At 36.3% G+C, this 17751-nt stretch overlaps 1 protein-coding gene and 2 long non-coding RNA genes across 6 annotated transcripts in view; 2 read left to right on the top strand and 1 right to left on the bottom strand.

Moving 5' to 3' along the window:
- The first annotated feature begins 9969 nt into the window (after positions 1-9969).
- On the top strand, positions 9970-10939 carry LOC113303232. Its single transcript, XR_003337361.1, has 3 exons — positions 9970-9999; positions 10136-10310; positions 10608-10939. It is a non-coding gene; the product is annotated as an uncharacterized LOC113303232 (long non-coding RNA).
- Positions 10940-12946: 2007 nt separating this feature from the next.
- On the top strand, positions 12947-16882 carry LOC113304043 (probable LRR receptor-like serine/threonine-protein kinase At3g47570). 3 transcript variants are annotated; one of them, XM_026553150.1, is made up of 3 exons: positions 12947-14106; positions 14230-16191; positions 16285-16882. In XM_026553150.1, the coding sequence occupies exons 1-3, from the start codon at positions 13485-13487 to the stop codon at positions 16674-16676; spliced, it is 2976 nt and encodes a 991-aa protein (XP_026408935.1). In that variant the 5' UTR covers positions 12947-13484; the 3' UTR covers positions 16677-16882. The 3 variants fall into 3 exon arrangements, with proteins under 3 accessions (XP_026408935.1, XP_026408934.1, XP_026408936.1); XM_026553151.1 differs by having other exon boundaries at positions 13671-13742; positions 14572-16191; XM_026553149.1 differs by having other exon boundaries at positions 12947-16191.
- Positions 16141-17751, bottom strand: part of LOC113304046 — a 93335-nt gene continuing 91724 nt past the window's right edge. For both annotated transcript variants that reach the window (XR_003338012.1, XR_003338011.1), the window contains exon 3: positions 16141-16219. This is a non-coding gene — a long non-coding RNA (uncharacterized LOC113304046). The remainder of the gene's footprint in view (positions 16220-17751) is intronic.

The following is a 17751-nucleotide window of genomic DNA, read 5'->3' on the forward strand; positions in this document are numbered from 1 at the left end:
TCTATAGTTATTCGGTAGACAATACATATGATGCAATTCATCCAAAGGACGCATATTCATAACTCCAAAGGACGCATATTCGGTAGGAATTATCCATCTTTTTCCGAATGTTGGTTATTCGGTGGCTAGGTACTTAGTTTTATACGATTATATAAATCGGAAATATTTTTGATATTACACCGAATATACAGGCCAGAAAAACTAGGTTACTGAACTCCAAATGACGCATATTCGGTAGGAATTGATCCATCTTATTTCCGAATGTTTGTTATTCGGTGGCTAGGTACTTATTGTATTTCCGATTATATAATCGGAAAATTTGATATTACTACCGAATATACAGGCCAGAAAAACTATAGGTTACTGAACTCCAAATGACGCATATTCGGTAGGAAATGATCCATATCTATTTCGAATGTTGGTATTCGGGGATAGTACTCAGTTTTGTTTCCGATTATATATAATCGGAAATTATGTTTGGAAATTACTACCGAATATACACAATCTATTTACTAAAACTTGGTTTCTTATGTATATAGGCATGGATCTATGACCACTTCCCTATCCTGAAGTTGGCCGGAGAGAACCCGGGGTGGTGCAAAGGTACTCCTAGAGGAACAAAGTATATATTTGAAGACAACCGTTCTAGGACAAAAAAGCAGCAGTTGATTCGCATGAGGGAGATTTTGGACCAATTGAAGGCCTCGGACGTATGCTTTGATCCATACAAGGAAGATCGATCCAGTGGGCATATAAATGTTCGGTCGGACTTGTCCCTTTATTTTGGACCATTGTGGCACCCCACAGGATATGTGATGTATAACCCCTCTAGGGTGATGCGACAACACGGGTATATACACAACCTCTGGAGAAAATGGGGGATTACTACAAATTGGAGTTGGAGTTGTGCTCTTCTAGTGGTGATAATCTCACGATTGTTCACACAGGCCCACCTACTGTTCTTGATAACTGGGATAAGAGGAATGACTTCATTATCGACACTGGTAGACGAACCACCGAGGTGATGAAAATTCTCCAGACTATATGAGTTGGTATAACAAGGTATCACATCCTTTGGTTATCCGTGAAATCAAATCCAACACTACTGCGGCGGGTTCAAGTTATAATTGTATCATCAAAGACAAACCAGCTGGTTATGATAGACTGGTGCGTGTTCTTATATTTTTGTTCATTTTATATTATTCCTATAAATCTTAGGTAATTACCGTTTGATGTTATGTCATTACGTATAAAAAACAGGTGAATAGGTTCAAGCGTGTTTCCAAAATGTTAACTGCATGCTTGAAGAGCGGAGATCCCATGCCAGCTGAGAAGATCAAGAGGCTAGAGATCTAGTTGATAATATGGATAACGAAGATTATGCTGCCCAGTTTGGGGAGAAAGTCACGAAGAGGCATCAGCCCAAGGTGGCAGTATCAAAGACGGGTAAAAGAACTCGAGCTTCATCGAGCGCTGAAGCTGCTCCAACTGAAGGTGCTCAAACCCGTGGTCGTGCAGGACTGGGAGGTAGTCACGGTCGTAAAGTAAAGAAGAGCAGATAAATGACAATGATTTTTGTTGTACATTCGGAAATTTGTTTGGGTAACTAAGTTAGACAAGTTCAAATGACAATGATTTGTGTGGTATATTCGGAAGTTTTGGTAACTAATTTAACTTCCGATTATTTCAAAGACAAAATTTGAAAAGTATAAGTTTTTCCAAATTCTGATTTTTGGGCCATCGTACATTCGGAACTTTAAAAAACCTATCCTCCGAATATCACAAGTTCAAAACAAACCACGCCATGGCTCCAGGTGGTTCCAAGGGCCAATATTGAAGGTTAGACAGCCCATATTCGGAAGTTTTGGTAACTAATTTAACGTCCGATTATTTCAAAGACAAAATTTGAAAAGTATAAGTTTTTCCAAATTCTGATTTTTGGGCCATCGTACATTCGGAACTTTAAAAAACCTATCCTCCGAATATCACAAGTTCAAAACAAACCACGCCATGGCTCCAGGTGGTTCCAAGGGCCAATATTGAAGGTTAGACAGCCCATCGGAAGTTTTGGTAACTAATTTAACGTCCGATTATTTCAAAGACAAAATTTGAAAAGTATAAGTTTTTCCAAATTCTGATTTTTGGGCCATCGTACATTCGGAACTTTAAAAAAAACCTATCCTCCGAATATCACAAGTTCAAAACAAACCACGCCATGGCTCCAGGTGGTTCCAAGGGCCATATTGAAGGTTAGACAGCCCATATTCGGAAGTTTTGGTAACTAATTTAACTTCCGATTATTTCAAAGACAAAATTTGAAAAGTATAAGTTTTTCCAAATTCTGATTTTTGGGCCATCGTACATTCGGAACTTTACAAAAAACCTATCCTCCGAATATCACAAGTTCAAAACAAACCATGCCATGGCTCCAGGTGGTTCCAAGGGCCAATATTGAAGGTTAGACAACCCATATTCGGAAGTTTTGGTAACTAATTTAACTTCCGAATATTTCAAAGACAAAATTTGAAAAGTATAAGTTTTTCCAAATTCTGATTTTTGGGCCATCGTACATTCGGAACTTTACAAAAAACCTATCCTTCGAATATCACAAGTTCAAAACAAACCATGCCATGGCTCCAGGTGGATCCAAGGGCCAATATTGAAGGTTAGACATCCCATATTCGGAAGTTTTGGTAACTAATTTAACTTCCGAATATTTCAAAGACAAAATTTGAAAAGTATAAGTTTTTCCAAATTCTGATTTTTGGGCCATCGTACATTCGGAACTTTACAAAAAACCTATCCTCCGAATATCACAAGTTCAAAACAAACCATGCCATGGCTCCAGGTGGTTCCAAGGGCCAATATTGAAGGTTAGACAACCCATATTCGGAAGTTTTGGTAACTAATTTAACTTCCGAATATTTCAAAGACAAAATTTGAAAAGTATAAGTTTTTCCAAATTCTGATTTTTGGGCCATCGTACATTCGGAACTTTACAAAAAACCTATCCTCCGAATATCACAAGTTCAAAACAAACCACGCCATGGCTCCAGGTGGTTCCAAGGGCCAATATTGAAGGTTAGACAGCCCATATTCGGAAGTTCTGGTAACTAATTTAACTTCCGAATATTTCAAAGACAAAATTTGAAAAGTATAAGTTTTTCCAAATTCTGATTTTTGGGCCATCGTACATTCGGAACTTTACAAAAAACCTATCCTCCGAATATCACAAGTTCAAAACAAACCACGCCATGGCTCCAGGTGGTTCCAAGGGCCAATATTGAAGGTTAGACAGCCCATATTCGGAAGTTTTGGTAACTAATTTAACTTCCGAATATTTCAAAGACAAAATTTGAAAAGTATAAGTTTTTCCAAATTCTGATTTTTGGGCCATCGTACATTCGGAACTTTACAAAAAACCTATCCTCCGAATATCACAAGTACAAAAAAAATTGTTTCCTGGAACCAAACAACACCATAATCGGAAAGAAAGTTGACTTATAACATAACCGAATATTACAATCGGTAGGTTGTTTAACAAAATATTCTACCGATTTCGTATAATCGGCTAGTTTTTATATTAATAATACTCCGATTACATCCATTACATAAAGTTCAAACGGCCTTAACCTTACAATTTCGTCAAAAGCACCTAAATCCATACTCCTAATTGACCATAAAAATATTAAAACAGATCATAACTTCCAGTGACCATAGAAATTGTCCCTCTTGATTTTGTAGCATCCTTCATGTTCAAATCATTTCCCGTAGAGGTCCACATACCGGCGATCCGCAAGATTTCTCTGAAATTACGAATGAGTAACAAGTTAGTACTAACTTTTGTTAATGTGAGTTGGAGTTACAGAGATACTTACTCGTTTTTCATACGTCCACCAAGGAAAAGCGTTCCTAACAAACCGTTCCTCATCTTCAAGTTTGTCAATCTCCTTATCGAGCGCATTCTTTCTCATCTTAATGTCATTGGATGATCTTCGAATTCGATTACCATCTAAGGCCTCAAATACCATTAAGATACGGTTCCATATCTGCTCTTCGGATTCCGATTTGTGGAGCTTGTGAACACGATCATGAGCAGTTACCACAACCCACGCTCTATAAATAGCACAATCTTCTTCTTCGGCAAAAGCAATATCCGTGTTTTTTGTTATGAAAATTAAAACTGAAGAGAGGAAAGAGTTTGGTGCAATTGGGGTGATAGATATGAGTTTCTTCATATAGGTTTAGGGTCTCCCAAAAACTCCAACGGCTAATTTGACGAAAGTTGAATGTGGAGAAACCAATAATCGGTAGGTATTGGATTTAGCATATCTACCGATTATGGTAGCTTTCAAAATTTGAATTTGCGGCAACTTATAATCGGTAGGTTTTGTAATATATTTAACTCCCGGTTAACGCTGAATCCAAAACACGAACCAAGAAATACTGCACCGACTACAATCGGAAGTATGGGAAATATTTTGGCTTCCGATTTCATTCGGAGGGTAACAATGTTATCATATCCTCCGAATATATAAGGGTAATTTCGCCATTACGAATTACGCGAGATAAGGGCTGGCTACATTTTCCCTTTGGATGACCTTTTTTGTTTTATTGTTGGTCCCTAAATTCTTTTGAGTGGCCCCTAAAAACGCCAGGAATTTTATAAGGGAATTTTGTGTGAGTTGAATTTCGTTCTTGAAGCAATAATGAATTATGAATGTTGACTGGTGTATGAGAGATATGTTTGTTTTTTTTTTAAATTGCATGGAAGGAGATGAGACAGTAGTTAACACCAAATTCATCCATGGTCACGTCAAGTCACGTACAACAGGTGTTTGTGGAAATGCACTATTAGTTTTGCCTTCCAAAAGACGTCCCTCCTTACTGCCATAAGCTGACCCAGGAAAATGGAATCAATCCACTCGTTTGAACATAATGAATGCATCTCCACTTTATGCCCAGAACGGCAACACCTGTATCCTTAAACTCTCTTTATTTAATCAATTAGTTAGCGACTTGTCATTTCAGAATTCCAGTACAGTCGCATGAAAAACAGCTGGAGGTAAATTCTTCTTTTTTCTTAACCAATTGAGTACACCGGTTTCACAAGTCAATTTTATTTTTTGAAAGGTAGGACCATTCATTAACTGAAAAAGATGTTACGTTACTAACGTTAGAAGTCAAATTACTAATGTGTTATGCATCAATTTTCTTGTTGGAAGTGAAATCATCCACAAAAAAAAAAATATAAAATATGAACGCATAACCTATTATGTATCTACAAAAATGTCTACATAACCTGTTATGCAGTCGAGAAACGGTTGCATAACACATTATGCATCAACTTTTTTGTTACTATTGAAACCAATAAAAACAAAGACTGCATAACTTATCATGCACCTACAATATCATATGCATAACATGTTATGCAGTCATGAAAATGGATGCATAACCTGTTATGCATCTGAAAATATGGCTGCATAATGCATTATGCATCAATTTTATCTGTACACACTAAAATCAACCAGAACAATGGCTACGTAACTTGTTATAGATGCATAACTTGTTATCCAGTCGAGAAAATGGTTGCATAATTCGTTATGCGTCTGATTTTTCTGTTGGATTCAGACATATATAGCGTTTAAGTGGCTGCATAAACCAAAATAATATATGCATGAACAAAAATATGTTGCATAACGTATTATGCATCTTTTGTTGTGTCTGCATATTGTGTTATGCATCTTTTTTGGTGGCTGCATAACGAATATGTAGCCAGTTTTCGAAATTTTTCCCTAAAATGATGATCACCTCTGATTTTTTCGTGAAAAAAAAAAATTTGATATTGTTGTTTGTGCTCGTTGCGTAGCTCTCTTAAAAATATTTCCAACGATATAAAATTTGTAAAATTCCAAGGCGCGGATTTTTAGATATGTTATATCCAAGTTGTGTTATAAATTATACCCTTGATGCATAACCTATCATGCGGATGCATAATCCGTCATGCAGATATTTTTAATGATTTCATATAATTATGAGTGTCACGGAAATAATTATGGGTGTCACGGTACCTAAAATTAATTATGGGCCTGACAATGAAAATATTTTTTTTGAACCTGCGCCTAATTTCTCCCTTTGAAAATAATAGTTCATCCAGTGTATACGTTAGGACTGGACTGATATGCAAGTAGTTGACGGAGCCATGGACGTGGGCCCATGCACGCCGTGTTCACCTGGGCAGACAACACTGTCCCGATCAAAATCTTGATTGGTTGATAAGATTCAAGTGTGTGTGGTTGATAGCATTTTTCCATGTAGAAAAATCTCATCAGGTTTTGTTTTTTTGTTTCTTTTTAAGTCTTGCTTGACTCTTGTCCGGTTCGTTTTTCTTTTCCATGGGTGATGAGATATTCCTACGTAAAAAACGTTGATGTCATTTGTTTGTTCTTATATCGTTTTTCTATTCTTTTCATTTTTCTAAAGTCTTGCTTGACTCTAATCTAGGAAAATGTGTGGGTGTGAATCTCTCTGTATTCTACTCTCTGTTTTCTATTCTTTTCATTTTATACATACGAACGCTTGATGCAACTGAGAGATTTATCTCATCCAATTGCACGGAATGAGTAAAAGGATATGTGTAATTGTTGGCCGGTATTTGTGTTGATTTTTTTCACTTTATCATTAAAATTAGTGAAACTCATACCCAGGTTGATGCTTTCTCAACAGAGAGTGGTTCTGGGCCGGTCGCAACCTATGGTCCAACATATGGGTATGCCCTTAAACGTTCATGATTTTTTTTTGGGACCATGATTTTTTTGCGGGGATCATGAGTTGATTATGCCGTCTTCCCTATGATTATAAAGGGTGACCTAAAGACGACTAAGTTATCTTTTTGATAATTAAATAAATATATATATATATATATATATTTTTTTGTATGTGGTTCGTCTAGGGAAAAAATAATAAATCTAGTAGAACTTGAAGTTCCGCTAAGACAAAATATATAAAAAAAAAATTTAGATAGGAGTTCGGTTAAGTAAAAAATTTCTAAAACTTTTACGAACAAGTTCGGTTTGCAAAGTTTTTTATGAATATAACCGAACCATGTTCAGTGTATTTTCAGAAAGGAGTTCGATTAAGTAAAAAATTTCTAAAAAGTTGCGAACGGACCGAACTCAGAGTTAGGTTACGTACAAAATTTCTAAAACTTTTGCGAACACACCGAATTATGAGTTCGGTTTGCAAGGAAATTTTTCGTTTTAACCGACGTGTTCTTGGTGTTCTATGTTTCAGGGAGTTCAGTTAGAAAACTAGGGTTTTTTTAAACTACTCCTAACCGAACAATACTCTATAACTAACATTCCAAACCTAATTTGATGATTTCTAATCGATTTTTTCAATCAAAAACAAATTAAAAACAATGAGTTTGTGGGAAAATACCTCCGAATTTGGATTTGCGAGAAAAATACTTGCGAATTTGTACTTGTCGAACCAAAGCTAATTGAAAAAAAGAAATTTTCTTTTTTTAAAATTTAAAAAATTAAAATTAAAATAATATAAAGGCATTTATGTCATTAACTAAAATATGTGGATAAGGGGTGGCTTCACTTTACCTGTAAATGTCATCCAAAAATTGAAACCATGGTCCCTCAAAGAAAAAACCATGGTCCCAGAAAAAATGGGTCTTAATCATTAAGGGAGTCTTCCTAACTGGTGCCTTGTTAGGTTAAGTAAATGGGAAACCAGTTTTGTTTCTCAATCTTCTCCGAGTCGTAAAGTGAGAAAGAAAAAAGAAAAGAGAGGTAGAGAGAGTGAGTGGGAGAGAAAGAGAAGCCACCATTTAGATTAGGGCCGTTCTTTGAATTGTGCGTACTTAATAATTACTCGACAAACATCTTTATCTTTGTTTTGAACTTCCATGACATTTGTTCTTTCTTATAATGTTTTTGTATTGTATTCATCTTTTCATTTTTTTCAAGTCTTGCTTGACGACTGCAACTGAATGTACATATGAACACTTGATGCAACTGAGAGAAATATCTCATCCGACTTTTTTCCAAATATCATAAATCAAGTGAAGGCAATGGAGTTTAGTTATAAGAAGAGCTTCATGTTGTTCATTTGTTCCACGCAATGGCGATCGACACTATCTTATATTCTACTTGCACGTAGCGATGATGAGATATTCTCTTAAAATCTACGGACATCCAACTCAAAACAATTGGCAATGAGTGGAGTAACCTTTCCGTATTATATTTTAAGTTAATTAAACGAACTATAGCGTGGGACTATTGTCCTTTCACATATTCCCATGCAAAAAAACTTCCATGATATTTGTTTGTTCTTAATATCAATTTCGTATTCTTTTCATTTTTCTCAAGTCTTTCTCCAAGACTGCAAGTCTGCAACAGTTTGCGTGTAGGAAAATGTGTGGATATGAATCTCTCTGTATTCTATACTCTCACTGACTATAAATATGTACACTCTTGATGAACTGAGAGAAATATATCATCCAACTATTTTCTAAATATCAATGGAGTTTAATTATAAGACGAGCTTCATGTTGTTCATTTGTTTTTCATTCTGGAATATCCTACCTACATCCCAATCTATCATCCCAATCTATAAATTAATAAAGTGTCCTGCTTCGAACCATATAATTAATAAACCGGCCAAGCTTTTAAATTCTTTTAGAAACTGGCCTTTCTGTTAGAGTTGATACCTGGGCCCACCAGATCGGTCAGCTGCGTTGAATAAGTCAAACTCGGTAGGAGAATTTACGACTGTGCCCTTGTCCATTTAAAGACCCGTGTGGTGTAATCTCTCACCACACTTTCTCTTTCGTCCTCTCTTCTCCCTCGTTCTCTTCTCCCAGTTCTGAAACTAGGGTTAGGTATTGAAGCTGTTTGAAAAGAAAAAGAAAACTGATGTTATTGAAGTTGTTTTTGTTGAAGACATAGATGTTAGTGAAAGACCAGAGTGTATTTGGAAGAAAAGTTCTACATATTTAAGGATTCAGAGATAGTATGAATTGATGTTGTCGACGATCTAACCAGTGCTTGCATTAATGGGTTTCTTTTGATGAACATAGGTACGATCCTGAAACCCTAAGATTTCCGTTCACACTGTTTTATTTTCTTCTTCTTCGCTTCTATTTATAGATCTTGTCAACAGAAATTCTTTCTGTTACTTTCCGATTCTCTCTTTTTAATTGAATTTGATTGATTCGTTGATTTTGGGGGTTTGCTTCGGTTTCCAGTCTTATATGTATTCTGTTGATATTTTGGTCATGGGTTTTAGGGATTAGGTATTCAAAATGCTTGAATTGCACCTTTGGTGTCTGTAGTTAATGATTTTGTTTGTGGGTTTCTTGAATGATGATATTTTAGCGGTTCTAAGCTGATCATATTTTGTTGTGAATTCTAGGGTTTATGGGGTTTAGCTTTTTTTGGTTGCTCATTTGATGAAATTAGTGTTTATGATTCTCTATTCCTTCAATTGGTAGATGACATTAACTGTTTTCGATGTTGGGTTTCGCTTGTTGCAGTTGTTCTTGCTAGATAATGGTATGATAACCTCATGCTTGCATATGTTGATGACTTTGGTGTGTAATGGTTGCAGGGTTTTCGAAAGGTTGATTCAGAGAAGTGGGAATTTTCAAATGAATGGTTTCTAGGAGGAAAGAAGCACCTACTGAAGAATATAAAGAGGAGGAGACATATTTTTGTGACAAAAATCGCCAATTACTTCGGTCCGTTCATTTTAGTAATTTAGTCTTCATTTAGAATGACTTTTCTTGAATTAAGTTTCTTAGTTCTGCATCTCTCCTTTCAGGTTGGCTTCCCAAGGGTGTTACAAGTGTGATTTACGGATTCGGTCCTACTGATGGTTAATGGTGCATTCACTTCCGATCATATTGATGTTTCCAATGTTTGTTTTCCTACATCTGGCAATTAGTATATCGTATTATAGATGATCGATATTCATACAAGGGCTGAAGTAAGTTCTCGCAATCCTTTTTATCTGACAGTTCAAAGTTATTTCGATATCTAGGAGATGTTTGTTTTTCTACATGTTGGACAACCAATTAACATACTGCAGTCTAGATGGGAATCGTTTTGTTTGTATTTTACAGTATCATTTTGTTGAAGGAAGATAGAATGTAGCTTGAGTGTGCAGCGGAAAGGATTAGGAAAACTCTTAATGCAGTTGGTTGAGTGCCTTGGATATGAGAATAGGAAAGGTGCTGTTATATTATCTGGTCATAAAAGAAATGTGCTTTGCTATGGATTTTACATAAGTAAGTTAAGGTATGTCATATTGTCCAACGTACCTTCTATGATCAGTTTGTAATCTGTGTAATGATGCTAGATGCGTGTGCCACTTATATGTTGGTGATCCCGCGCCACTCATATGTTGGGACGCATGGTTTATGAATGAAATGGTTAATTTATATTTTTTTAAGCATAATACCAAGTTATGGCACTGAACCTTTTAGTTAGCTGTTTTTGGTTGCTCATTTGATCAAATTAGTGTTTATGATTCTCTATTCCTTCAATTGGTAGATGACATTAACTGTTTTCGATGTTGGGTTTCGCTTGTTGCAGTTGTTCTTGCTAGATAATGGTATGATAACCTCATGCTTGCATATGTTGATGACTGTGGTGGAGTTGCTAAGAAGAGAAGATTGCCTGCCACCCTCGGGAAGCATAGAGAATTTGCAAAATGAACTAGTTTCGGCTGCGATGGATACAGTTGAGCATGAACCTGGCGTTGGAAATTGATGCGGAGGTTGAAATGTGGAAATGTTACTAACCACAAGCCCCAAATGATTTGAGATCCATTTTCTGATTTTTTTGTGTTTAAGAAGACAATATTTTTTTCTTTTGTAGACTTGAATTAATGCTGAATCAAAAGTGGCAGGTTGTTTATTAGTACATTTGCAGGTTACATTTTCAGATTGTTGAGTTCCTTACATATAGCATTAAGTTGTAAACTTGAATGCATAATTCTGTTTTTTGCAGCAATGAAGACTTCATCTGAGACCCATTTAAAATCGTCACAATCTGTACAAGTGAGGTATGCTATGTTCTGTTGAGTATGACAAATACTATGGTTCTTCTCTGCAGGGCCTAATTTATATGAATGAAGCTGAATCTGACCGTTACAAATCCAACCGTTACAAATCCGACCGTTGCAATGAGTCACCGAGTTGACTCGATACTGGTTTGGTTACGAACTCAGACGAGGGTTAAATCGTCTTTTACCTAGCAGGTTAACTGCCACATAGCCAGTTAACTACCTAAATCCGTTTTTTGAAAAAAACGGGATGGAAAATGTCAATATCGGCCAGTTTATATAAAGATTCAAAAAAACGGCCAGTTTCTTAAATATGGTTCAAAAAGGTGGTTACTTTATTAAAAAGCCCTTTCATTTTTCTAAAGTCTTGCTTGACTCTAATCTAGGAAAATGTGTGGGTGTGAATCTCTCTGTATTCTACTCTCTGTTTTCTATTCTTTTCATTTTATACATACGAACGCTTGATGCAACTGAGAGATTTATCTCATCCAATTGCACGGAATGAGTAAAAGGATATGTGTAATTGTTGGCCGGTATTTGTGTTGATTTTTTTCACTTTATCATTAAAATTAGTGAAACTCAGACCCAGGTTGATGCTTTCTCAACAGAGAGTGGTTCTGGGCCGGTCGCAACCTATGGTCCAACATATGGGTATGCCCTTAAACGTTCATGATTTTTTTTTGGGACCATGATTTTTTTGCGGGGATCATGAGTTGATTATGCCGTCTTCCCTATGATTATAAAGGGTGACCTAAAGACGACTAAGTTATCTTTTTGATAATTAAATAAATATATATATATATAATATATATTTTTTGTATGTGGTTCGTCTAGGGAAAAAATAAAATCTAGTAGAACTTGAAGTTCCGCTAAGACAAAATAATAAAAAAAAAATTTAGATAGGAGTTCGGTTAAGTAAAAAATTTCTAAAACTTTTACGAACAAGTTCGGTTTGCAAAGTTTTTTATGAATATAACCGAACCATGTTCAGTGTATTTTCAGAAAGGAGTTCGATTAAGTAAAAAATTTCTAAAAAGTTGCGAACGGACCGAACTCAGAGTTAGGTTACGTACAAAATTTCTAAAACTTTTGCGAACACACCGAATTATGAGTTCGGTTTGCAAGGAAATTTTTCGTTTTAACCGACGTGTTCTTGGTGTTCTATGTTTCAGGGAGTTCAGTTAGAAAACTAGGGTTTTTTTAAACTACTCCTAACCGAACAATACTCTATAACTAACATTCCAAACCTAATTTGATGATTTCTAATCGATTTTTTCAATCAAAAACAAATTAAAAACAATGAGTTTGTGGGAAAATACCTCCGAATTTGGATTTGCGAGAAAAATACTTGCGAATTTGTACTTGTCGAACCAAAGCTAATTGAAAAAAGAAATTTTTTTTTTTAAAATTTAAAAAATTAAAATTAAAAAATATAAAGGCATTTATGTCATTAACTAAAATATGTGGATAAGGGGTGGCTTCACTTTACCTGTAAATGTCATCCAAAAATTGAAACCATGGTCCCTCAAAGAAAAAACCATGGTCCCAGAAAAAATGGGTCTTAATCATTAAGGGAGTCTTCCTAACTGGTGCCTTGTTAGGTTAAGTAAATGGGAAACCAGTTTTGTTTCTCAATCTTCTCCGAGTCGTAAAGTGAGAAAGAAAAAGAAAAGAGAGGTAGAGAGAGTGGAGGAGAGAAAGAGAAGCCACCATTTAGATTAGGGCCGTTCTTTGAATTGTGCGTACTTAATAATTACTCGACAAACATCTTTATCTTTGTTTTGAACTTCCATGACATTTGTTCTTTCTTATAATGTTTTTTGTAGTATTCATCTTTTCATTTTTTTCAAGTCTTGCTTGACGACTGCAACTGAATGTACATATGAACACTTGATGCAACTGAGAGAAATATCTCATCCGACTTTTTTCCAAATATCATAAATCAAGTGAAGGCAATGGAGTTTAGTTATAAGAAGAGCTTCATGTTGTTCATTTGTTCCACGCAATGGCGATCGACACTATCTTATATTCTACTTGCACGTAGCGATGATGAGATATTCTCTTAAAATCTACGGACATCCAACTCAAAACAATTGGCAATGAGTGGAGTAACCTTTCCGTATTATATTTTAAGTTAATTAAACGAACTATAGCGTGGGACTATTGTCCTTTCACATATTCCCATGCAAAAAAACTTCCATGATATTTGTTTGTTCTTAATATCAATTTCGTATTCTTTTCATTTTTCTCAAGTCTTTCTCCAAGACTGCAAGTCTGCAACAGTTTGCGTGTAGGAAAATGTGTGGATATGAATCTCTCTGTATTCTATACTCTCACTGACTATAAATATGTACACTCTTGATGAACTGAGAGAAATATATCATCCAACTATTTTCTAAATATCAATGGAGTTTAATTATAAGACGAGCTTCATGTTGTTCATTTGTTTTTCATTCTGGAATATCCTACCTACATCCCAATCTATCATCGCCGAAACTGATCGACTGGCTTTACTTGCAATCAAAGACAAGATAATCGATGATCCATCTGGAGCACTAAATTCATGGAATGCATCGTCTCATTGCAGCAACTGGACAGGAATTACATGCAGTCGTCGGCATCCAAGCAGGGTCACTAGCTTGGTTCTGGAATCTATGGGTTTGGTAGGTACTATATCTCCATACATAGGCAATCTTTCATTCTTAAGATACTTATCCCTGTACGACAACCAGTTCACAGGCGAAATCCCACAAGAAGTTGGTCGTTTATCTCGCCTCCAAACTTTTTTTGTGGCAAATACTACACTTGCAGGGAAAATTCCTAGGAATATATCCTCGTGTAAAGAACTCGAGAGTTTAGTAATATTTAATAATGCTTTAGTAGGAGGAATTCCGACCGAGCTTGGTTCCCTATCTAAGCTTAGAATGTTAGCACTCTCGACGAACCACCTTGAAGGAACTATCCCGATTTCACTATCAAACCTATCGGTTCTCGAAGTATTTAATTTACGATCGAACAATTTGCACGGTAACATTCCATCCGAGCTTGGCAAGTTATCAAGATTAACTTTTTTTACAGTCTCGTCAAATCACTTATCAGGAACCATTCTTCCCCAAATTTTTAATATCTCTTCCATGACTACTTTTTCAGTGAGCGTCAATAAATTACACGGAACAATTCCACCCTACGTCGGGACTACTCTCCCAAATCTCGAAGTCCTTTTTTTAGGTGGAAATAGATTTTCTGGTGTGCTACCTAATTCAATATCTAATCTTTCTAGATTGTATAGATTAGAAGTCTCGGATAATCAGTTCACTGGGTCTGTACCTCCTAATTTGGGTAACTTGAAAAATCTTACTATTTTAAATATCGAGAAAAATTATTTTGGAAGTGGGGAAGTAGATGATCTTAACTTTCTTAACTCATTACCAAATTGCAGTACATTAGAGACGCTTTCTATTTCTTACAACAATTTTTCAGGGCAACTACCAGATTCCATAGCTAACCTCTCGACAAAGCTTACGATACTGTACGTGGGGGAAAACAATATATTTGGTGAAATTCCTCCTGGAATTGGGAACCTTGTCAACCTAAATGCATTAGACATGGAGGGTAACCAGCTAACTGGAAATATTCCTGATTTTATAGGAAAACTTCCCATGTTAATTCTGATTTACCTGTCGAATAATCAACTCTCAGGAATAATTCCGGCAAACATTTGCAATAGCACTCAGTTGGAACAAATTTTTTTTAGTACCAATGGACTGCAAGGTGGAATTCTGCCAAATTTTGGAAACTGTCAGAAAATGGTGGCATTGGATCTATCACAGAATCAACTTACCGGTGCTATACCTAAAGAACTCATTGGTCTTTCTTCGATAACCACTCTGCTGAATTTATCTGGAAATCAGTTAACTGGTAATTTGCCATCAGAGGTTGGTAACTTGGAGAGGATTGTCGGGCTCTACTTATCAAATAACCGATTATCTGGGAAACTCCCGGATTCTTTAGGGAAATGTAATGGTTTGGAAGAACTTTCCCTGGATGGTAACTTATTCGAATGGGTCATTCCTCCATCCTTGAAAAATCTAAAGGGACTCCAAATGTTAGATATGTCGGGCAATAATTTTTCTGGGAAAATTCCGGAGTATATGGAGTCCTTTGCTTCCCTCAGATATCTGAATCTGTCTTCCAATGACTTTGAAGGTGAAGTACCGAAGCAAGGGATTTTCAAGAATATAAATGCATTTTCAGTGCTCGGAAATGACAAGCTCTGTGGAGGAATTCCGCTGCTACATCTGCCGAGTTGCCCGAGACCTAGCTCTGATAAGGAAAGTAAGCAATCCCCTCGCAAGAGATTGCTGCTAATAATATTCGGAGTTGTTGTCTGTGTTATTCTTCTGGGTTCCTTTCTCTTGTGGTTCTGGAGGAGAAAAGCAACAAAGAAAACTTCTTCACCTTTATACAATCCTTTGGATAATATGTTTCAAAAGATCTCATACAATGAACTTCTCAAAGCGACAAACGGATTTTCGGCAGAAAATTTAGTTGGAGTTGGAAGTTACGGATCTGTTTACAGAGGATTGTGGTCGCTAAGCCACGAGGTAACAACAGTTGTTGCCGTGAAAGTACTAGACCTTAAAAGGCGAGGAGCTTCAAAAAGTTTCGTGGCGGAATGTGAAGCAATGAGATGTATTCGGCACCGGAATCTCGTGAAGATGTTGACATCATGTTCTTCTATTGATTATAAAGGAGATGAATTCAAAGCTCTTGTTTCCGAGTTCATGCCAAATGGGAGCCTTGAGCATTGGTTGCACCCAACAGCAAATGATGTACAATCATCCTGGAGACCATTAACTTTTATGGAGAGACTAAATGTAGCCATTGATGTTGCTTCTGCTTTAGATTATCTTCATCACCGTTGTCAGACACCTATAGTTCACTGTGATCTGAAGCCAGGCAATGTTTTACTTGATAATGACATGAACAGTCGTGTTGGTGACTTCGGATTAGCGAAGTTTCTTGGTGGAGTCATCATCAATGTTGAAACTGAACATCATACCGCCAGTACTTCAGTCGGGATAAGGGGCTCCGTTGGTTATGCTGCTCCAGGTAGAAGATTCTTCTCACTCTGATAAACCTGTACATATTATAGTATTGAAAACCATTAAACATATAATCCGTTGTCTTTTTACTGGCATGCAGAGTATGGAATGGGTAGAGATGTATCGACTCATGGAGATGTCTACAGTTATGGGATCATGGTGGTGGAGATTTTCACTGGAAGGAGACCTACAGATGACATATTCACAGATGGTTTGAACCTTCATAACTTTGCTAAGGCGGCTCTCCTTCAAGATCATGTAATGGAAATTGTTGATCCTACACTGCCTGGTCATGTTCGTCCCGAAGATGATAACAACACCGGAGCTCTAATCAATGTCGGGAATGAGACTAAGTTATGTGAGGCTCTGGCGACGATTTTAAATCTTGGCGTTATGTGTTCAATTGAATCACCCAACGAACGGATGGAAATGGCACAGGTCATGAAAGAGCTGCAATCGATCAGGAAAGCATATCTCTCCAGACTGGGATAAGACGGCAGATTGTATCATTAGATCCGCCACAGATAATATGTAGTTCTATTTTTCTTTTAAAAAAAAGCCACTGATACTTTTAGCAAACATTACGGTTCTCTTTTTTAAAGGACGGGGTTAGTAGGAAAAATATCCGTGTATCTGGTCATGACTGACTGTTGCTGCTATACATTTCAATAAAATGCATTACTCATATTTGATTCTTATTTTGAAATGGTTTATATAATTATATTTAAAATTAAGATCTAAATATAAATTTCCACAAGTTATTAAGGTGGATTCTAGCCCTTAACCTAGTGAAATTTCATATCCCATATTCAGAAAACTAAGCGTATGTGGCCATCAAGGACAAGACGGAAGTGTTTATCAGAAAGAAAAAAAAATGAAAAAATGTAGTAGCTTAGCCTATATGAAACTAAATAGACGCGGTTTTGTGCTCATAATTTGTTAGCTCTGATTATTCTTGGTATATGTTAACATGACGTGCGGCTAATGGCAAAATTTTCCTGTGTCACTTCACTCCTACCCTACATAGCAAACATGATACTAACCGGCACATACGTGTGTGTATATATAAGAGATCAACTTAACAAGCATGCCTTGACTACATGCTCAATGATTGAATATTTGGCATTTTTTGCATGACTGCTGCAAGGAGTTACCAAATTCATCTCCCCAACTGGTCTAGATGTCATTTCTAAGTATGTGATTCAATCCCGAAAGTGATGTGTATCAGATTGTATGATGATCGTTCTTGAAGGGTATATATCACTGGTTCTATTAAAAGCGAACAGAAGAGGACTGCCAGTGGTATCTCATTTGATAAAGAAATGCATTTCTTTCAGAGAATACATCAATCGTTGATAAAATCACACAATGGATAAAGTCATATGATGTGAAGAGATACATCACTAGGTGATTGTTTAGGACCTGTGTTTTCTATACTACTTTGCTACTCAAGCATTTCCTATCTGTCTATCTCGATTCTTATACTAACCACTACTTGAACACTTACTCCTTCAGAACAATTATTTTCCGGCTAACAAATACCACTTTATAAAGTTTCCTAAAAAGA

This window comes from Papaver somniferum, chromosome 8, assembly GCF_003573695.1.
Source record: "Papaver somniferum cultivar HN1 chromosome 8, ASM357369v1, whole genome shotgun sequence".
NCBI classification, from domain to species: Eukaryota; Viridiplantae; Streptophyta; class Magnoliopsida; order Ranunculales; family Papaveraceae; genus Papaver; species Papaver somniferum.